We start from the raw sequence: 17,708 nt of genomic DNA on the forward strand, positions 1-17,708 counted from the left end.
TTATTGACTGAAAATTCAAAGGCTTGTGAGGTTTTCACCTCGTTGCGTTCTGACTGTAAGAGGAACCGAGTTGCTCATGATAACAGAGTTGTAAAGAGTGATCCAGCAAGGATTATTGGTTCATCCATTGTGTTGCTCTGCAAGTATGTTGATGAGTATATCAATGTTGCTTATGGAACTTTAAAGTCTCTACCAGTGGCTGGGTGTGAGACTGTTCAGGTTGAAATCAAAGATTGTCTCAAACATCAAAATCTATTCACCGATACCATTATGAATGCAGGATCAATTATCGATTATCCATGGTCGCTACTGTCCAAGGACAAGACAGAGGAAGGTATTAATATTAATAACCTATTATTAAGTAATCCCCCACCATCTAGAAGAAGTATTACTCCTGTAAACAATCTATTGGTGTTTAGTACCCCTAATGTAGATAGTACTGCTAATACTTCTCTTGGTTCTTCAGGTGTTGATTTGACTCCCTCTGTTGGTTTGGATAGTGCTCTTAATTCTTCCTCTTACTTCTTCCTCTGCTACTAGTGCTGCTATTGTTGATTTGAATAGTGTTGCTGAACTACCACCTCCTCCTACTCCTCCTCCTACTATTTCTGTTGATTTGAATAGTACTGGTGGTACTGTTAATCCTACCTCCTCTGCTGTTAGTGTTGTTGTTGCTACTCCTGTTGTTGGTTTGGGTAGTAGTACTCTTCCTACTGATTCTTTTGTTGGAAATTTGAACAGTAATACTACTATGGTTGAGTCTACTCCTTTCGTTAGAGGTAATGATAAATCAAACGAGTTGGGTGATCCTTCAACTACTATTGATGATGGTCCAATTGTTGTTGAAGAGCCTACTTCTTTGAGTAGTGCTCATTTGCATATTGTTACTGCTCTCTTTCAGGGTACTGACATCTATGTGCCAACCTCCAGCAAGCCATACTGGGCATTCAGAGCAGTAGAAGCAAAACGATTAATTGATAACAATTTTGCATTAGCCCAACATAATGCCTACTTGGAAAAACAAGTTAAAGAAGATTCAATCTTTCAAGACAGTATTACCAAACTTGTGGAAGCAAAAAACGCTTCTAGAAAAAACACTTCACCAATAGTTACAACAGTTGATCTAATGTTTGATGGTATGACTAGAACTGTTTCCCATGAAGAATTCGAAAAGTTCAAAAATAGTAGCAAAATTAATGAAACAATTGATCAAGTGATGCAATGGTTTGATTTGGTTGAGGATGATTTGAAATCCAAGAAGAAGGAATTTGATACCTTTCTATTACAGTACAAGGGATGTAAAATGGCAGATAGTACCATCAGAAATAGAGTTCCCTATGCTAGAAAGAGGGATGCTGCATTGGCATCTTCTTCCACAGGCACTTCCGAACCACCCAAAAAGGCCAGAAAAAAGTCACCAAACTCTGCCTCTAGTTCTTCTGATGATGGTGGTGATGCACATTCACCTGCAAGTAATGCTCCTCATCAATAGAATCATCTCTTGGGTACTCAGAGATCAACAATGGGTGTGATGGTGGCTGTTGTTGTTCAATTTTTTTTATGATTGATTCTCCCACTGAATTGATGGGAGATTTGTCATTAATCCATCACCACACCAACAATCATCACGATGATAATAAACATTCAACTTTGTACCAAATTCAACAAGTGCACTTTGCTTTTTTATTATGAATTTCTACACAGTCTTACTGTTAAGATCTTGGTCGCTCAAATTTGATGAAAAAACTTTGCAAAAAATTGATTTTTTCATCAATTTTTTTCATCAATTTCATTTTTTCCTTCATTTTTTCCATTGTTCAGTTTTTCACTCAGTCACGCTACTGAATGCCTCTACTGAAAAAATTAAAATCGCCATTCGGGTTTTTTCATACCAAATTTTAAAGCCATTTTCTGTTATGTTAAGAGGAAGAGCCATTTAGGTTGATATGAATGAGTGAGGAATTGATTTGGTGGATATGGATTGACTTGAAAATGGTTCTGTTTCGAATAATAAACGAATTGAAAAAGAGTAAACTTTATTGAGTGAATGAGAAATATTAAATAGGCAAGGAATGAAGAATCCTTGATCATTTGAATCCTAACACTTGTTGGACAATTGCATGAATTGATATAGAAACTGATCCATAGTACAATTACCACCTTAATCAAATTAGTGACTCTAGTCTCTAGAATATTTGAATGGCTGGTTCAAGGCGATGCAATTCCAATGGAAGTTGCGTAAAAAGCACAATCGGAATCGAGATCACAACATGTTGGAAACCATTTTTGAATGCAAGCTAAATTTGTTTGTATTGTAAACGGAATTACAAAATTTTAATTTTAAAATTTCCAAAAAAGTTTCCTCGGAATTTGAGATACAGGACTATAAATTCAATCACAACACTCTAATCCTTATTTTACACAACAAAAAAAACAAATAATACACAATCACTACTGCAAAACAAGCAACAACTGAAAATGAGCTCCAACAATCATCACAATAATAAGCAATTGGCCAGACAACACAGAACCAATAATTGGGTTGATACTTTCTTTGATGATCCATTCTTGAGAGCATTTGATAGATTTGATGATAGATTAGTTCCTGAATTTAAACCAACCACTGATGTTTCTGAAACTGCAAATGAAGTTAAAATTGTTTGTAATGTTCCTGGTATGACAAAGGATGATTTAAAGATTGATATTGATGAAGAGCATAGAACCATGACTGTCAGTGGTCATGTTGAAAAGGAAAAGAAGGAAGATAATGAAAGATATCACTGTGTTGAAAGATCACATGGTTCTTTCAGTAGAACTGTCTATTTACCACCAAATGCTGATTTTGATAAGGTCAAGGCAGCTTTGGAACATGGTGTTTTGAGAGTTACTATTCCAAAAGTAGTTGAAGAACCAAAGAAAAAGACCAGATCAATTGATATTCAATAATTGTTACTATTTTGTAAATAAATTTTTTGTAAAAATACGACCAATAAATTCTTTAAATTAATCTCTTTATTGTAAATTACGTTTACTTGGACTAGTTGGTGGTCGAACATCAACATCTTCGGCCAAGCTACTGCTTTGAAATAATCCAAATGATTTACGAAGAGAAAAACCAGAACTTGACATTGAACGAGCAGTTCTTGTGTGAATTTGACTCGGTGAGTGAAGTGGATTCGAGTAGAAATCGTCAAAATTGCGTTTTGATTTGTTACCTGTTGGAGAGCAAACTCTGAAATGTTGAGGAAACTTTTCAAAGTAATCAGTCTCATTACACAACAAATCAAAAGTAGATGAGGGAGTGGTTGGTGGGTTTGTCGTGTTAGAATTCTTAGAAGGAGAAGCTGGTGTGGAGTGTGGAGAATTAGGTAAAGGATGCAGAGATACTAATCCAGTTGAAATTAAATTGAAAATAATCTTTTGGAACGTATCCTTCTCTCCTCTAACACCAAGAATGTGAATGGAGGAAGTGCTTGTAGAACTTTGGTTGGCAGAATCAAGAGATTGAACAGGCATCTCTTTGGCTTCTTTTTTACAATGCTTAGCGAGTGCAAAAGCAGCATAGAAAATTGGAGGTCTATTCTTGGTATCGGCAGAATTCAAAACTTTGAGAGAGGTTGGTGTGTTTGGAATGAGGTTCTGAATTTGAATTATTGGAGTGTTAAATGAGGGAGATGAGGGCGGTGATTTAATTAGAATAGAATTGTATGAATCTCCATTCCTTGGTTGTTTGATAGTGATTGGAATGGAAGTAGTGGTTGTGGCACATGAAATTGAAGTCAGAGGAGAAGGAGGAGAGGTAATCTTGTTTTGTTCTTTTTGAGGAATGGCATTTGAGCACATTAATATAATTGTTTCTACAACATTGATTGAACCTTGTTTGCATGCCAAGTGTAAAGGGGTGAGACCAGTATTGTCTTTCATCATTAATTGCTCCATATAAAATTCTGTATCAAACATGAGAGCAATCAATCTGAAAAAGTCTGCACAATCATGGACTGCAGCAATATGAAGAGTGGTTCTCTTCATTGAGTCAATTGGGGCATGATTACTACCAGATGAGTTTTGAGATGAAATCTCTGCCATCAGCAAGTACATCAAGCATACTTGCTTTTCAGCTGGTGTTTTGGATACTGTTGATCGATATTCCTTGATGGCTAACATGAGTGGTGTCAAACCATTTTCTTCCTTTGCTTGAATAAGAACTTTTCCATGAGCACTCAATCTTAATTCCATATTGGAAGTGTCTCCAGTTAATATTGAACTAGTTTCTTGCTCTGGTGACATTGATGTACAGCACATATCTTGCAAACATTCTCTGTACATTAATTCATCCAAATCATGATCTGATTCATCAACTTCTTCTGTTTTTGACTTTTTCTTATTTCTCTCTTTGATTAATTCATTTCTTTCCAGGAGTAAAAGTTTCATTCCTTCAATATCATAGTTGGAAGCAGCTAAATGCAGTAAACTTCTGGAATTTGTCGACTTCTTCGTCCGTATTGAATTAGTTGGCAATATTCCCAACAAGAACCTCACAACCTCAAGTCTACCATTTTGCATTGCTAATAAGAGAGGAGTATTTCCAAAGATATCCCTACTATCCAAGCTCTCTTTTGCTTGGGAGAAGAGTAAATTGACAACTAAAACATTACCACTAGCAGCTGCATAATGGAATGGTGTGGCCAGAGAAGCATCTACACAATATTTGTCTACATCACTCCTCAGCAGTAGCTCCCTCGTAATGCAAATGTGTCCATAAGCACATGCCTTATGTAGAGCAGTTGCCCTCCTCTCATCTCTCACATTGATATCGAAAAAGTTGAAATCCTTGTTGTTGAAATCTTGTTCATGACTATTCCCAAGTTTTTTATCGAGAACATCTATTAATTGTTTGAATAATAGCAAATCTCCATTAGTACACGAATATAAGAAGAGGTGTTTCCATTCATAACCACTCAATTCGGAATACTCATTCTCTTGTGGTTTTCTTGTTTTTTGTTTTTTAGGTTGCTGATTCTGGTTTGATGTTGTTGTTTCATCAGTGTTAGTATTAGTGGTGATTGAAGTAGTTATTATTGTTGAATTTGCTGTATTTGATGAAGTGGAAACGTCCACAGTTTCGTCTAGATTTGTTTCGTCTGATGAGGCATTGAATACATTATTTTCTTCATAAAGTAAAAGTGAAGGAGATGTATTAGACATTGTTACCCCACTACTACTGAGTACTATTGTTGAAATGGACAAGTCTGACAACATATTGACTGAGACAATTGGCAGGCTTGTTTAATGTTTTATAAAACGGCAGCAGGGTGAATGCAATGTAATTTCTTTTTTGTTGGGCAAACGTTCTGTTTTGAGCAGAGCCGCCAACACGTAACATATTTTTGGCATAGACAAGTGACACAAAGCTTTTTAGAGAGATTGAGGTGCATTCCTTCCATGTTGATGCTGTGCCAACAATATTGGCGCCTTTTTAATTTACAGAGATGTCATTCAAAGAGGCCACAACCCTTCACAAGATGAACAATTGTTTGGTGATTATCTCCTTCCAATAATATATTTTTACAAGTAAAATGACTTACTGTTTAAGACATTCGCATATTTTGCTAGATATCGACATGTTGATGTATTATTTAGAGTATTAAATGTTATAAATCTGGACTAATGTGTCAACATGCAAAAATTATGAAATGACTTAATTGTTGCCGGCAGGACGAAAACAGAACCAAAACAGAGCCATTGCCATAATTTCATGTTCATGGACCAATATGTTTCTAGATGGTTCGAGTTTAATAATTGATGTTATTCTTAGCATTTGTTAACATTTTACAATTTTGTAACTTGATTCTAACAATGATTTGAATTTGTGTTTAAATCAACTAGCCATGTTCTCCAGTTCACTAGAAGTGATTAAGAATCTCTTATAGGAATAGTTTATTTTGAACATAATCTTTTAATAAACTAATGTTCAGATAACAGACCAATGAAAGTCATTGACTATGAACTGGTTATATTGTAAAAGTAATCCATTTTATTGTCTATTTTTCAACACCAAAAAAAATGAACAATTCACTTCTCCAACCCATCTCAAGTGATATTTGGAAACATCAGATATTTCCCTATCATTGTTATGCTGATTATATTTCATTGAAGAGGACATGTAGATTTTTGTATAAATTAATTATGAACAGTTCCGATTCTAAAAGATTGGAAGGGTTTTTAAAATTTTGTAGATTGATGCATCGGACTGATCATGATGAATATTTGTTCACTTATTTGGAGCCTATTAATGTGATGCCATTCTCTTGTAGAACTTCGAATACTCTTCCTGATTATTCTTCGCCAACAACTACTCCTACAACAAGAGTATTTCCTAATTTCTCAACTTATTATTTAAATTGGGAAGAATTTGAATATTTAATTGCTGTAATTCCTCATCATGAGCTGAGAAGGATATGGGATAAATTTATAGTTAGTCCTGTATTTAGAGGAAGATTGATAATATCTGAAGTTGACCGAGATGGGATTAGTGAAACAATTGTTAACAAAATATTGTTAAATGCTATTAAACAAGATCCTAGAAAGTTCAACTCAATCTCTAAATGGATTTCATGTACTTTACCCAACTTGTTATGTCAAATATCAGACATGCAAGAGCTGATGTTTCAGTTGATTTTAGATGGCGCACCAATAGCATTGCTCTCTGATCGACTCAGACACAACAAGGAATTTATAATAGAATTATTGAGGTACTGTAATATACCATTGAATGAATTGGAGGAACAATTTCAGTACGATGTTGATGTAGTTCTCCAATCAGTCTCCAATGATCCCAATAATTATACATTCTTATCCAATTCAATTAAATCAGAAAGATCAGTGACCATACAAATGATTAATAATGCATACAAGATTAAGGACTTTACCAATTCCAATAAGACTTTTGTTAGAATATTCGAAAAATATATACCTATGGTATTTAGAAACGATAGGGAAATTATGGAACTTTCACTCAGACAAGATTCCTCCATCATGCCTCTCGTATCGGATGCATTGAAGAATAATAAGGAATTTGTTGTGAATGCATTGAAAATTTCCACCACATGCTTTCCTCACATTTCCTTAGAATTAAGAAGTGATCCAGAAGTTTGTCTATTAGCACTGAGAAACTCAAATTCCAAAACCATGATCATGACACATATGAATTGTCTTCTCCTCTACGACGAAGATTTTATGAGAGAAATAGTATCTATTGATGGCATGTTACTTTCATATGCACCAAGTGCAGAAATCATACAGAATCGAGATGTTGTTTTAATTGCAGTAAAACAGAATGGATTCGCCCTCCAACATGCAGATAAATCATTGAGGAATGATGAGGAAATAGTGAGAGAGGCCATTATGCAGGACGGAGAAACAATCATGTTTGCTTCGGAAAGATTGCGAGACAATTTTGAACTAATGGCTGTAGCAGTAACTAAATCAAAAGTTGCCCTTCTCTATGCAAGTGAACGCCTCAAATCAGATGAAAATCTAGTTTCAATTTCAGTCTACAGTCACCCCAGTAGTTTAAAATTTGCCTCTGCACAGCTATTACAGAATAGCCAATTCATAGAGCATTTGATTAGAAATGGTGTGACTAACTATTGAGTGAGACTCACTAGGTATTGCGTTATAGAACTCTATTCATTGCACCAACAACAAACACAACAGTGTGGTTGCATTCTTAGGTTATCCTTCTAATGAGGCGGTGAGTATTCCTCTATCAACTACAGCGAACATCCATGAACAAACTACAGTACCCCTTAATTACTATTGTATTTCGCAAAAAGGAACGCTTTCAAAAAGTCCATCAATAACAGAGATTTTCCTTTTATTATAATAATACAATGCAGTACGGCAGAGATGTTGTCTAAATCGGAGTCAATTTGTGTTTATGGTGTTTGTTGCTGCCAAATGCGTTTTGAGATCATGAAACCTCATTTCAGACAGTGGACGATTTAAGTGTAGCCACCAGGTAAACAACACTAAAGTTTCTCTTCATGGCAGGTAAGCTTGACCAATTGGTGTAATAGCCTTCGATTTTCAAATTTTTCACTAAGTTCCTCAATCAACACCAGTTAAAACCCTTATTCAAACCAGCGATGATAGTGCGGAACAATTACATCCATCTTCATTGCCATTTAGAAACGATTCGTGATTGGATTGAAGAGAACGAAATGGACAGTAATCAGGTTACATTGCAATAATTTATTGTACGTCTTTGTAGTAACGATAACACATTGATAGATGATCTTATTATTCGGTGATGATTAATTTGAATGAATAATTGTTGTAACAGATAACAAGTGTTGTTTCCAGTTGCGAAGGTGCCGTGACTATGCCCAAAACAATTCGAATGGAAAGATAAAGTTGAATTTTTGACCAAATTTTGGCATTTTATCCGCTCGCATCCTTTTTGATTTGGGATAATTCCACCACCATTCACTTAAGGTCAGAGCACAAATGGGTTTATGTTATTAATAAGGCATCACCGAGGACATACTCACAACCTTCTCTCTTCACAACTGCATCTATTGCACTAATCTACAACCAGGTAACAACTAGGTAACAAACACTAAAAACACTAGTAAACTATGATGAACCACTTTAGAAAAAGGAAACACTACCAACAAAAAATCACAACTAGAAGCAGCCATCAATCTTTTCGCTACTATCACACTATTTGAAATACAATAGATCCAAATAACCAGGTTACCTCCATCCATTTTCTCAATACTCATTGGTTGTTGTTTGTCCTTACCCCTCTTTGTTTGAGAAAAAAGAAAATCACCAACACAACCTCCCACCCCTTTGAATGCTTCTTTAATGCATTTAACCACTAATTCATAACATTATCATCATCATCATGTCTACATTTGAAAATACATCCAACTCTTCTACTAATATATCTGGTCAGTCAAAGAAGAGTGTATCCTCACCGACATCATCTGCTGATCAATCTCTTCGTGTTGGTACAACCACAGCAAGTAAATCACAACATGAAGAGTTTGTCCAACATCCACCACATGTACAACAAAGTTATTCTTCAACCACATCTGTAGCATCACACCATGAAGCCATGTCTACCAATAATACACATGCATATAAAAGCATGTCTCCTTCCTATGCAAGTCCAGTCCATCATGTTGGTCCTATTGCCACTAGTACTATTACTACTAACTATCAAAATAGCTCCACAACCGATAGTTCTCAACAAGGAGCAATAAGCAACCATCGTTTATCCAATCATAGAAACTCTCCGCCAACAAGTGCATCCTTCATTTCCAGAGGCCAAACTTTTGTCCAACAAGAAAATGAATCAAACCACTTTAATAACAACACAACAAAAACATCCAACAACCAACACGTTCCTTCTTCATATCCATTGCATCATCAACATTCTAGCATGGTGAATGGTAACAGTGTTGGTGGAAACGGTACTACGACAAATCATTCTAACAACAATATGGCAAGCATTCATCACCACGATCAAGACAAGATTGCATATCATTCAAATCAAAGTATGAATAGTACTAATGCATCATACAGTATGAACACTAATTCATTTGATAACATGGGTTCGAGATCAATTTCACATTCATCAAATAATGCATCTATACATGATAAAAATCTATTACCTTCTCTTCATATATTGATGGATCCTCCTACTTCAACCTCACCAAGTAATCCAATTCCACATAGTAATAACTCTCGTGTCTATGCACCTCCTAGCAGTAATCCTAATAATGGTCACATGCGTCAATCTTCATCAAATAATTTACAACAATCAAATTATAATATGAATCATCAACCCCCAATCACACCAATTCCTTATTCACAACATGTGAATGATTATCCTCCAACTAATCATGTTCCTCCTCCATACATTAACAAGGCTTCACATCACATAGACATGTTTTCAAATCCACCAAATAATAATATCATTAAATCCTCACCATCATCATCTAACATGGATACAATGTATGCACCTCGTCCTATCAGGAGTAGGAGTAATACAAGTGGTCCTAATAATGCATCATTTAATTCTCCTCAATCATCCTCTGTTAATAATCATCATCAAAATACTGACAGTACTGTTTACTCATTTGAACAACCAGCCAAAATTAAAAAGAAGAAAGCCCTTCCTTCTTCTAACGACGATTCGAATGATGCAGATAAAAAGAATTGGAAAAAGAAGAGATTATTTAGTATTGATGAAGTGACAGATCTTGTTGCATTTGTAAAACAACGTTCCGAGAATCAAGAATTAACACGTGATGTTAATTATGCTATATTTAAGGAATATGAGAAATTACAAGATGAAAGAAGAAGAGCAAGTGTTTATAGAAAGAAATATGTGCAATTATTTGAAAGACATTTGATTTCAAAAGACGGCACAATTGACCCTTCACTCTTCCAAGAATATGATCAAAGAACATCTTCTACTTCTAAATCTAAAGGCTCACATCCAGAAGATGCTCAAGAAAAGAGAAAATTCTCTGATGTTGAAGAGGATTCTAGCTCTGAGGGAAGTAATATTGAAGAAGAAAAGAAAACAAAAAAGCTTAAGAGAGAATACTCTGATGAGGAAGATGAAGAAATAGAGAATGCATCCCCATCTGAGGAAAAGAAAAAGAATATGAATATTTGTGTATCATATAAGGGAAAGAATTATTTACATTCTATAGAGAAGCAAATTCTCCAAAATTCAGATTCAATCCACAATTATTTCAACCAATTGGCAGTCTCTTCATTGTGTTACAACAGCGATACAGAACTCATTAGAAGCGAGTCTATTGAATACTTTGACTATTCATTTGGTGAATTCATTCAAATCAATTCATTTTCCATTACTAGGGTTCTCAAAAGCAGTCCTGTAAAATTGAGAATAAACTAAAATTGTATCCTAATTTACTTTTTTAGAATATGATGAACAATTTAAAATATTTTCTCTAGTTAGCATGCGAAAGGTAAATTCGGCAAAACGACATCAAACCAGTCAATTAAAAAAAATGAAACGAATCGTAACCTACGAGCATAACAATTCGAAACTTATTCTCTTCTTCTTATTATTGGCAGCTATCATCATCTACATCTCTAACTTTGTAAATTGTGATTGTTCATGGAAACTTCTTCCAAGATGCAAAACTCCAAGAAAAACCTATCGACCAAAAACCAATGGATGTGGTCCTCAACAACAACTTCTTTCAGGACTATTAAATGTTGTCACTTCTTCAGTTTCTAGAGAATTTGTCGAATGTTGCAACCAACACGATCGTTGCTATGGACAGTGTGGTGTTTCAAAATCGGATTGTGATAAACAATTCAGAGCGTGTATGATCAACAAGTGTTATCTGGATCTTGCGTGTCGACTGAAAGCTTTTAGTTTATTCAATGCAGTCAGTCGACCAAATCCTTGGAGTTGTAGAGCTTACATTGGAGGTCAGATTGCCGCCTGTGATTGTTCATCACAACCAACAACAAACAATCAAACACCACAAGAAGAACAACCAATTTCCTTACCAGAACCTTCTGTTAAATTATATCGACTTAAAATCAATTAAGACAAGTGAGGCGAAACTAAAAGTTGTACATTCTTGGAAAAATTCTTCCGAAATCTCAACGAGGAATTAATCATTAAGGATATCCGCTCCTCAAGATTCATCAGGTCCAAATAATATAATAGGATTGGACTCCTCTCGGTGTACACCGGTGTACTTGAGTGGAATGAGGAAATTTTACTGTTGAAAATTCAGATAATATTTTGGCCGTATTGAATCTTAATTATAACACGGCCAAATTATTTTATATAAATTTGGGGTTCCACAAATAAGAATATATTAACTTCTATTTCAACACAGTGAAAAGTTTGTAAATACCATTACAAATATTATCAAGCTGCTTAAGATTAAGGTTTTAAGGAAATGAATGGCTACGGCCATATCACGATGAATGCACCTCATCCCGTCCGATTTGAGAAGTTAAGCATCGTCGAGCCACATCAGTACTGAGGTTGGAGACAACTTGGGAACCTGTGGTGCTGTAGTCTTTTTACTTTCATTATTATAATAGTGCAGATTGTAAACGTAAAGGCGAACTGACTTGGGTTTATTTTTTGACACCTCTACCAGCGCCATGTTTAATAACTGTCATAATACTAAGGAAAATTTTATGATAAGTAATCGAAAAGAATTGTGAAATCGGGTGTGGTATAGTGGTAGCATTCCAGACTGTCACTCTGGCGACCCGGACCTCCTACTCGAGTAATAATTTTATATTTTCTAGTTCAATATTTATTATTTTTAGTTCAATTTTCATTTTTTGGTAGTTTAGATATTTTACTTGAATATTGTGTTTTTATTTTTTTTAAAATTTCTTCTATTTCCATTTTTAGAAGCCTCTGTTTGTACCACATTTTTTTTCACAGAGACAGATAGGTTATAGAAATTATCAAATTTCTAAATTTCATCACCATCGACAACATAATATCAGATTAGAATCTTTCATTTTCGAAATGGTGTTTTAGATAAAAAGCCTAAATGCTAGTATAATTAAATCTCAATTTATTAAATATATATTAACCATTTTCAATGTCTACATTTTTAATCTATTGATTTGGAAGTCTGAAATTCATTCTATCGATGTATAACCACAATTTTCTTGAATCAATTTCTAATGGACAAGCATATGGAACATTCCAATCATTGGCAGTTTTACTACCCCATGTATGACTTAATAGTTTGACAGTTGAAGTGTAGAGAGCTGGATTCATTCTCATCTTTTGTTGCATTGGCAAGTAGTAGAACTCAACCATTGATCCAAACCCTCCACCAATGTTTGAGAATTGAACTTGAGAAACTGAGTTACCATCGAAACTAATTGGACAGCCAGCGAGAGAGGAATATTTGAATAGCTCATTAAGCAATTGATCGCAGTCTTGATCTGGAACACAGTTTTCAACAACTACATATCCGAAACGATGGAAGAAATCAATGTGCTTTTGAGTTAGGAAATGATCATTCTCTTTCAATATTTGACTCAAGATGCTTGAGTTTTCTCCATTTTCTTCCATAATACTTTCGTATGGTTTCTCATTATAAAGACATTCACCTAATGGGGTCAATGGTACTAAATCATTTTCTGGGTGCAAATACATTTGCTCAACTCTAAACTTGGTTCCAAAATCATCTGGATGTTCAAAAGTCTTTCTCTTTTCTCTCAATTTCTCAATTGTGTTTCGGTTGACTGGATCTGTACAACTGTAAGCATGATAAAACACTGAACGAGGTCTATCCATGTGATTGGCGTCTGAATTTCTGTGAGCCGTTCTGTTATCAAAAAAGATGAAATCTCCCTTCTTGATTGGAACATATTCTAAAGCATCATGCTCCTTTACAATCTTTCTCATATAGCCCAACATTTCGTCTGCATTCTCCAACTTGGTCAATTCAGAGCTTGGTGAAGGAGCTTTCCATTCTTGAGGAATTCTCTTAACTTTTCTAACCATTTCAAACAATGGCTCATCTTCCTCTTGATTAAATCTAATGTGATAAGAACTAATCCATGGAGATTTAACTCTGAAACCTTTTCCATTTCTAACTTTTTGATCCATGGCAGGAAAATATCTTTCTGCAACGGAGGCAAATCCAGGAATTACTTCCAAACCTCCTTCTTTCTTGTTTGGATCAGAATCACCATCTGTTAAACAAACCATAGATTGAAAAGGTCTGAATCTGTCCAATTCTTCATAGGTCATGTCAGATTTTAATTTTTTCCACAAATTGTAAGGCCAAGAATCCAAATGAAGACCAGTTCCTTTTTGAATAAGGAGGGCTTCTTCTTCTTCTGTGGTTTTTACCTTTTGTGGTTGTTGATTAGTAGTGCTCATAGTAGTGCAAGTTGATTTTGGGAATTTTTTTTGAATTGCCAAGATTTTCAATCGCGCTGTACTATTTTTTATTTAAAATCTATTTTTACTTTACAAAATGGACATTGTAAAAATAGTTCGGAATGGAATATTATAATTTTTAATCAATTAGAGAAGTATTAGCATGACGTCAGTTTTTCAGAGGTGGGTACTTTTCCTTTGTTCAAATTATATGAAAAAATAAAAACCTCATCTTTGAAATGCTCCAATTTTCGACCACCTTAATATTCTTGGCTGTGTGGAAAATTTGGTGTTTTATTGTAATGGTTTTAGGAATTCGCTCGGCTAGAGGATTTCCAGACCAGTTTCATAGGAAATTATGTGCGATTGGGAGAAATTTCTCTTTTCAAGATCAGCTAATGCTATTGAAATGCTTAGTGTTATGTTAGCCTCATCAAAATCTGTAAATGTGTTTGAAAAGAGAACAATCTTATCATCTTTGTAAATATCCAAATTAATGTGGTCTCTCTCATCGTTGAAACTGAATTCAAAACAGGGAACCAAAGAGGAGAAAGACCGTTTAGAAGCAGGATTTTGAAGATAAAATATCTCACAAGGTGCATCCATGTTAACAACAAGCTGTTCCTGTTTGACAATGTGAGGAGAGTAAGGAGTTGGTAGTTTGAAAGTTTTGTCACTCAATTTGAAAGGTATCAAAGTTTCAGAATTCAAATCCAATTGATCAAAATAATGGAATATTTGCCTATTTTCTTCACGATTGTAGAAACAATAAAGCAAGCCACGTTTTGGAAATTTTCTACATGAAATAAAACTTGAATACTGAGAAAAATCTAAAAGAGCAACAAGAAACATATTCTCTCCTATCTTACTGAACACTTCAAATTGATCTTTTGGAATCATTACTGTTTTCTCCACTTGCTCTTGATTGAATTTTGTGAATTTTTTGTGCATGTCTCTTGTACCTGCAATACCTAATAGGAGGTTTTTTTTAGAATTGCAGAATAGGTCCTTATAAGAAGAATATCCATTATTTCCTCTGAATAGCTTTTGAAAATATTTGGCAAACCTATCTTCTTCGTGCATATCTTCCAAATCTCTCATAAATTTCAAATGTTTTCCAACAAGTAAAAAGTACAAACTCTTCCAGTCGTTTTGGTCATAAAAATAATTAATAACTTGTTGATTGATATGCAAAGGTTTGACATATTTTCCTCTTTCTAATATCTGGTCCAATTCTTGAAGAGTGAAAGTAGAATCACAATATTTGAAAATATTTTCAGCTATGATTGAGTTGTGGGTCAGATTCTTCCAAATCAAATTATTATTCATTATGAAGTGATTCCACTGCTTACAGACTAATCTCATCTGTAAAAGAATTTCCTGTGAATCGAAGTGTTCAAGAATAACACTGTGTACTTCACTAGGAATATTAGAAAAGGCAATTGTATCTATCTTTTGGTTGATGCAAATTGACGGTAATTCTTGATTATATCCATAGAATAATGTCATGTCAACAAGTGGAATCATATCTATGTGACAAAAAACAGTCATTCTCAATTCCTCATCAGCAGCTATTGCAGCATGCATGATTCCAGATGAAATACATGGGGAATTAATATCTACAGCCTGATTTCCTGAGAGTTCAAGTATTTCTGCAGCCAAATAATCCAATATTGAACCAATACCTTTGAAATATAAATTCACATCTTGCTCATCTTCTCTAAGTATTGAAGGAGAGTAATCAAAATATTTCAAAACAAAATCTTGCATCTTTTTTTCATTAATACCAAAGAGTTTCATATTTTCACCACTTTTCAGGGAGGTCAAATTTTTTTGTGTCTCTTTGGCAGCAAAAATTTTCAATTCATTTGGCAAGTATTTTTCAGTCAATTGGTCAAAATAGTCATGCAGTGAAAATTTACCACTCAGTTTAACCCTCTTTTCTCCGTCATATGAATCATCAGCCTTTTTAGTGGCCAATTGTTGATCGTCAAGCAATTTAACATCATGTCCAATAAATAATTGATTATTGAAAAATTGTTTAGAAAATTCAACATGTCTGTCAATACAGAATTTCCTCAACATTTGCACATATTCCTCCTTTCCCAATTTTACCTTGAAAAGTTTGGGAGTATCAATAATAAATGTCCACATCATGATATTTAGAAAGTATTCTAATTGTCTTGATGCTTCCTTAGTCAAGCTCGTGTCTCGGAAGTACATTATCTCCAATATTTTGTTTAAATCATAAATATTGTTGTGAGAGCGAGAGGATGACCATATTTCATCAGAATCGAGTGGAAAGAAATCTATTACTGATGGCATTTTTTTAGTTTTTAAATATTTTAAATATTTTAATTACAAAATATTGAGTCACTCTATCACATAAGTCGACATGCCTTTACAATACAATTGTTTAGTTAGAAATTCCAAAGATGAAGATGATCGGAAATTCAATTAAATCAAGCAAATGATCGGAATTTATTTGTGCTGAATGCACTAGTAGTTTGTTCGTGCGAGCATAAATAATTGAACGCACGAGCTAGGTTTTCCGAACTATTCTCAAGCAACCAATTCAGAAAACAATTTAAAATCTCAGTTTATTTAACAGCAAATTTCAAACAAAAACAAACAAAACAAAAGCAACAAAACAAAATCAACAAAACAAAATGACTAGAATTATTGCTGTTACTGGTGCCACAGGTTATATTGCCGGACATATTATCAAAGAATTGCTCGAACATGGACACAATGTCAGAGCAATTGTGAGAGATTTAACCAACAAGAAAAAGTATGAATATTTGAAACAATTTGTAAAGAATCAAGATGATAAACAGTTGGAATTTGTTGAAGCTAAAGGAAGTTCCATTGAGGATTATGCTCCAGTTTTGATTGGAGCTGATGCAGTCATTCACACTGCTACACCATTTGTAGTTACAGCAGAAGATCCTCAACGTGATATTGTTGATCCAGCTATTAATTTGACACGAGCTGTCATTCTTGCTTCAATTAAAAGTAAGGTAAAGAGAGTTGTTGTTACTAGCTCAGGTGGTGCATTCCTCAATAACCCAATTCCAGATAATTATACCTACACTGCTAAAGATTGGAATGAATCATGCTCCTTGACCAATAATCCATACTTTTATTCCAAGACACTTGCTGAGAAGGAAGCTTGGAAACTCTATGAAGAACACAAGAGTGAATTTGAGTTGGTTGTTGTAAACCCATTGTATGTTTTTGGTCCATTATTGAATGGTGAGCTGAACACCAGTGTTAAACATGCCTTGGCCTACTTGATGGGATACACTCAAGAGGTTTATCCAATGAGTACTGGATTTGTTGATGTGAGAGATGTTGCCAAGGCACACGTCATTGCTGTTGAGAATCAACAAGCAGCTGGACAGAGATTATTCTGTTGTGATTCAGTTCATGCAATGGAAGATCTTCCAAAAGAAATTAAGAGACAATATCCTCAATACCCAATTGGAGCATTCGAATTCAATACCAAGGCACAATTATTCTCAATCGATGTTGAACCGTTGAAGAAATTTGGACTAACACAATACATTGGATTTGAACAAATGGTCAAGGATACAATCGAATCACTCATTCATTTTGGCCTTGTTGAGAAGAAATAAATCTATTTCTACAAAAATATCAAACCAATTGATATCGCCAGAAGATGATAACCAGTAGGTGCAAATTCAAAATCTTCACTTTTCTAAGCGATTTTAAAAAAAATACAACAAATTCTTTTCTTCCGTTGCTACACTAG

At 34.5% G+C, this 17,708-nt stretch overlaps 8 protein-coding genes across 8 annotated transcripts; 5 read left to right on the forward strand and 3 right to left on the reverse strand.

Annotated features, from left to right (window-relative positions):
• Nucleotides 1-270: 270 nt before the first annotated feature.
• NAEGRDRAFT_69747 (uncharacterized protein) lies at nucleotides 271-1,492 on the forward strand (the record flags this gene model as incomplete). Its single annotated transcript, XM_002674992.1, has 2 exons — nucleotides 271-466; nucleotides 501-1,492. The coding sequence occupies 2 exons, from the start codon at nucleotides 271-273 to the stop codon at nucleotides 1,490-1,492; spliced, it is 1,188 nt and encodes a 395-aa protein (XP_002675038.1).
• A 943-nt stretch (nucleotides 1,493-2,435) lies between these two features.
• NAEGRDRAFT_58592 (Heat-shock protein) lies at nucleotides 2,436-3,011 on the forward strand. Its single transcript, XM_002674993.1, has one exon. The coding sequence runs from the start codon at nucleotides 2,479-2,481 to the stop codon at nucleotides 2,944-2,946; it is 468 nt and encodes a 155-aa protein (XP_002675039.1). The 5' UTR covers nucleotides 2,436-2,478; the 3' UTR covers nucleotides 2,947-3,011.
• Nucleotide 3,012: 1 nt separating this feature from the next.
• On the reverse strand, nucleotides 3,013-5,205 carry NAEGRDRAFT_50512 (uncharacterized protein; the record flags this gene model as incomplete). Its single annotated transcript, XM_002675070.1, has 1 exon — nucleotides 3,013-5,205. One exon carries the CDS (start codon nucleotides 5,203-5,205, stop codon nucleotides 3,013-3,015), a length of 2,193 nt encoding a protein of 730 aa, XP_002675116.1.
• Nucleotides 5,206-6,651: 1,446 nt separating this feature from the next.
• NAEGRDRAFT_50513 (uncharacterized protein) lies at nucleotides 6,652-7,653 on the forward strand (the record flags this gene model as incomplete). The annotated part of the gene is made up of 1 exon (XM_002674994.1): nucleotides 6,652-7,653. One exon carries the CDS (start codon nucleotides 6,652-6,654, stop codon nucleotides 7,651-7,653), a length of 1,002 nt encoding a protein of 333 aa, XP_002675040.1.
• A 1,258-nt stretch (nucleotides 7,654-8,911) lies between these two features.
• Nucleotides 8,912-10,955, forward strand: NAEGRDRAFT_80435 (uncharacterized protein; the record flags this gene model as incomplete). The annotated part of the gene is made up of 1 exon (XM_002674995.1): nucleotides 8,912-10,955. The coding sequence occupies one exon, from the start codon at nucleotides 8,912-8,914 to the stop codon at nucleotides 10,940-10,942; it is 2,031 nt and encodes a 676-aa protein (XP_002675041.1). The 3' UTR covers nucleotides 10,943-10,955.
• Nucleotides 10,956-12,652: 1,697 nt separating this feature from the next.
• On the reverse strand, nucleotides 12,653-13,933 carry NAEGRDRAFT_69752 (uncharacterized protein; the record flags this gene model as incomplete). Its single annotated transcript, XM_002675071.1, has 1 exon — nucleotides 12,653-13,933. The coding sequence occupies one exon, from the start codon at nucleotides 13,931-13,933 to the stop codon at nucleotides 12,653-12,655; it is 1,281 nt and encodes a 426-aa protein (XP_002675117.1).
• Nucleotides 13,934-14,257: 324 nt separating this feature from the next.
• NAEGRDRAFT_69753 (uncharacterized protein) lies at nucleotides 14,258-16,258 on the reverse strand (the record flags this gene model as incomplete). The annotated part of the gene is made up of 1 exon (XM_002675072.1): nucleotides 14,258-16,258. One exon carries the CDS (start codon nucleotides 16,256-16,258, stop codon nucleotides 14,258-14,260), a length of 2,001 nt encoding a protein of 666 aa, XP_002675118.1.
• Nucleotides 16,259-16,602: 344 nt separating this feature from the next.
• Nucleotides 16,603-17,571, forward strand: NAEGRDRAFT_50517 (nucleoside-diphosphate-sugar epimerase; the record flags this gene model as incomplete). Its single annotated transcript, XM_002674996.1, has 1 exon — nucleotides 16,603-17,571. One exon carries the CDS (start codon nucleotides 16,603-16,605, stop codon nucleotides 17,569-17,571), a length of 969 nt encoding a protein of 322 aa, XP_002675042.1.
• Between the last annotated feature and the right edge of the window lie 137 nt (nucleotides 17,572-17,708).

The sequence above is a fragment of the Naegleria gruberi genome, assembly GCF_000004985.1.
Source record: "Naegleria gruberi genomic scaffold NAEGRscaffold_36, whole genome shotgun sequence".
NCBI classification, from domain to species: Eukaryota; Heterolobosea; class Eutetramitea; order Acrasida; family Naegleriidae; genus Naegleria; species Naegleria gruberi.